Source organism: Vollenhovia emeryi, unplaced genomic scaffold (genome assembly GCF_000949405.1).
Source record: "Vollenhovia emeryi isolate VEMERY1.0 unplaced genomic scaffold, V.emery_V1.0 DF940055.1, whole genome shotgun sequence".
Lineage (NCBI taxonomy): Eukaryota > Metazoa > Arthropoda > Insecta > Hymenoptera > Formicidae > Vollenhovia > Vollenhovia emeryi.
The window spans coordinates 1-3,935 of record NW_011966311.1 but is presented as its reverse complement, the minus strand read 5'-3'; the positions used below and the strand labels follow the sequence as shown (position 1 = coordinate 3,935).

Sequence of the window (3,935 nt, the reverse complement as noted above, 5' to 3'; positions counted from 1 at the left end):
TATAATGCTGTGAGATTCTTCGCCGATATTTATGACTGTATTGTTTGTGTTTCGGCATGATTGCAATCTGTAATATTGTAGTGCTTGTGCTTTAGCATGATTGCAATCGGCAATATATGTTAAAGTGTAGGTAAAATAAAATTGTGTATTTCACTGTATGTCGACAACGAATAATATTAGAAAAAGAAATTGATTCCTGCCAATTTGTTCAGCTTGATATGGGATTACAATGAAAAAAGAGGTCAAATATTGTAAAAAAATATTGATCACTATTAAAAATCATGATGGTAACAAAGTAAAAATTAGACGTGAAATACTTCATTAAGAGATACGGCCGTGTCTTGCACAGCGAGCTAACTTGATAGTTATAACTATACTCGTATAAGAGATAATTTATACGTTTCTAAATTTATCATTTATTATTTAAAAGAATTTAAAGGACTCAGAGCCATACTAATTTATTTATTATTTAGTTTACCATTGTTTTCAAACGTAAGAAATAATTTACAATTTATTTTTAAATCGATTTTTAATACAAACTACCGCTCGTTTATTTCAATACACCCTATTTGTCAATTTCTATGTAAAGAATAAATGTAATGTGTGTATTTTGCACAGAAATAAGTCAATTTGCTAGTATAAACGTTTCTAGCACTCACGTACATCATATTTACATGTATATTACTTTAAGCATTTCCTTACACTGTGTATGTGTTGACGAATCGATATAAAAACAGCATTAGGTATGTACCTATTATCACTACAAACACCTCGTGACTTTACGTATATATTTCATTTTGTTCCAGTGATCAGACATCATCCGGTTTTAGCCGCAATGTCTTCGAAAACTATAATTTTTAAGGAATTTTATATCAATAATGTATAAATGCATGCGAGTGCTGAAAGTGTTTATAATAGCAAAACAGGACTAATTTCTCCAGAATACATATATCACATTTATCCGTTTCATAAAAATCGACAAATCTGGGAGTGTATTGAAACTTATGAATAGTGTATATTGTTGAAATCTAATTAAGGGATTACAATACTCTAGAGCCCGGAAAAAAAGCTAATTTTCGGTAATTTTTTCAGGAATATAATAAACGTAAATAAAAATCTGTTTATTCCTTATTATTCTCTATACATTGAAGTGTAAAAAGAATTTTAAAAAATTTTTTCCTCAACAAAATGATGGCGCCAGAGCCATGGATCCAAAGTTCCTCTTTGCAGAAGTCGTCCCACGGACGAAAATGAAGCTCCCTCACCCTTTGAGCTAGAAGAAAAAACCAAAGATTTTTGAAAAATATATAACATTTTCTTTCGAACTACGTACAAATTTTGCGAAATACCGTTTTTTGTAAAAATGGAGCGCGTTGGAAAAGAAAGTTGCACTTTTCGCTACTAAAATTTCGCACAAAAGTGTTTATAAAAACAATTTGCTACTTATCGCAAGATCCGTAGTTCGAAAGAAAATGTTATATATTTTTTAAAAATCTTTTGTTTTTGTTCCAGCTCAAAGGGTGGAGGAGCTTTGTTTCCGTCCGTAGGGCGACTTCCACACTTTGGATCCAAGGCTCTGACGCCGCCATTTTGTTAAGGGAAAATTAATAAACATTTTTTTTATACTGCAATGTACGATATATAGAATAAATAGGAATAAACAGAGTTTCATTTATGTTTATTATATTCCTGAAAAACATTACCGAAAATTAGCTTTTTTTCCGGGCTCTAGAGTGTTGTAATGCCTTAAGTATATAACTCTTCAAATCTGATTAAGGCGTAATTAAAATACGTGTTTCTTTATGAGTTTCAAAAAATTGATATCTATTAAAAAATTACCATAAAAAAAACGTAAAAACATTTTAAATACACACGTTTGGCAGAAGAACTGTGATAATGTAAAAAATAATGTTATTTTACTAAAAGTAAGAAAATTTGAAGTAAAATTATTCCCCATACAAAATTATTTCTCAAACTCTTGTGCGTAAAAGTGTTGTTTTAATATACATAATAATAAAAATAAAACATTATTTGATCTTTCATATAAAAGAAATAGTATCAGAAATTCAAGGTAAAAGAATTACCTTAAATGAAAGCCCTACCAATTTAAAAATACATTTATAAAATAAAAAGTTTAAAATAGCAAATACTAAAATACTAAAATAGCTTGCAATTAAAAAATTATAAAAATATAAAAATATTTAAAAAATTTTCCATCATATGAAATGTGGTTTACATCAATTTTAAGATTATTTGACTTGAACCATTTATACAAACAATTTTATATTAATATTGTTTACATTATTCTACATTCAGGACTATATATTTTGTAGCAACGCAATGAAATAACACTTTAGTGTATTAATTATAATTTACTACAATGCTAAAAACACTATTATGCATCAGTCAATACAGAAGCTAAATAAAACATATTTTCATAGTTGAGTTATTATATATAAGGAATTAGAATTTCGATATGTTAAGATTATAAATAAAAGCATACAGTATTTATAAACTTGTGCTACATGTGTTCATAAACATGTGATAATTACGATTCATGAATATATAATATTAATGTTATTCATTTAGCTTTTATATTTCAATAAGATAAATATCATATAAAATAAATAATATAAAAATCTATTATCTATTATCTATTGTAAAAATTAACATATATAAATATATGTTAATTTTTACAATAAGTATAAAAAAATATAATACCTGTTACACACGTCGCTGAATTTTGAAGAAAGAATTAATTTTTTAGACTTCCAGAAAAAGTGTCTACACTGCTCATACGTAATTTTTACATATATATTATATATTTTCATATATATTTCTTCTTCCTTCTCTTTCCTGTTATTGGTTTCGTGTTCCCTGAAAATTTAGATGTTACAGTTCCGGCGTCTATTGGTTAGCTCTGGCCAAAGTGAACCCTGTTACGAATACATATTTTAGTCAAACTGTTAAATTGTAAGTGCCATTCTACAATGAATCGACGAGTCGTTAACGAATCGTTAGTCGAATGTCAGAAGCAAGTCGAAAACAAATTACAAACGTATCGTAAGGCAATTATTACACTGTAATGGGCAACGAGACAATGTCACGGCTGCCGATTAATTATAGACTTGCCATTGCCTTTCGACACGTTTACAACTTATTTTCAACTAACTTCAATTCGTTTTCGACTTCTGACCACCGACTCATTGTAGAACAACACTTATTCCACTACGTACACAATGATGAGGTTAAGATCTGTTGCAACGAATTAATTTAAAAATTGACGAAATGTTTTACCTTGAAACTCAGGATTTTCTCGACGAACGATGAAAAATATTAACACGCTGTCTAAACAAAATCACTCTGTCGCCAAATATGTGATACTCGTGTCATCGATCACTGCACGTTACAGGAAACAATCTTTAACGGCTGTATTTATTGTTAGACTGACAAAGGCGAGAAATAAGAACAATTGAAGACCCTGCTGCAAGAACGAGGTAAGTCTATTTCGCAAGAACGAGGTTAGTCCGCACTTGTCTCGGTCTTGCACCAATCTGCTTAGGAGGGCAAGTCCAAAAATCTCAGTTTAGGTAACCAACAATGGTGATGATAAGTGCGGACTTGCCTCGTTCTTCCGAAATGGACTTACCTCGTTTTTGCAGCAGGGTCTTCAATTCGTTCTTGGATAGCGCAAGCACTCTCAAGGACGAAACTGCTGTCTCTATGAAAGATGGAAGAACAATTGAACGATGTCGTACCGACTCGATCTGCAGTTCGCACCGAGGCGCGCTCTTTCTATCCGCAATCAGCCAATCCCTTGGCAGGAAACCTGCGTAGTATTGTTTTGCGCAGACGTGAGCGCTAGACTATCGTAACCGACCAATCATGCCTAAGACCGGTTCTACATTAATTGCATCGTAGCGTCGCAACCCAGA

General features: G+C 31.0%; 1 protein-coding gene across 6 annotated transcripts in view; it reads right to left on the bottom strand.

The window, feature by feature from the left end:
* The window catches only part of LOC105556398, a 6,554-nt gene extending 2,625 nt beyond the window's left edge, over positions 1 to 3,929 (bottom strand). For 2 of the 6 annotated variants that reach the window (XM_012003482.1, XM_012003488.1), the window contains exons 1-3: positions 3,298 to 3,929; positions 2,722 to 2,936; positions 1 to 67 (exon numbers count right to left, since the gene is read on the bottom strand). In XM_012003482.1, coding sequence (XP_011858872.1) covers positions 1 to 58 — 58 coding nt within the window. In that variant the 5' untranslated portion in view covers positions 59 to 67; positions 2,722 to 2,936; positions 3,298 to 3,929. The remainder of the gene's footprint in view (positions 68 to 2,721; positions 2,937 to 3,297) is intronic. The other 4 variants (XM_012003483.1, XM_012003486.1, XM_012003487.1 and 1 more) reach the window with 4 other exon arrangements.
* Positions 3,930 to 3,935: the final 6 nt, after the last annotated feature.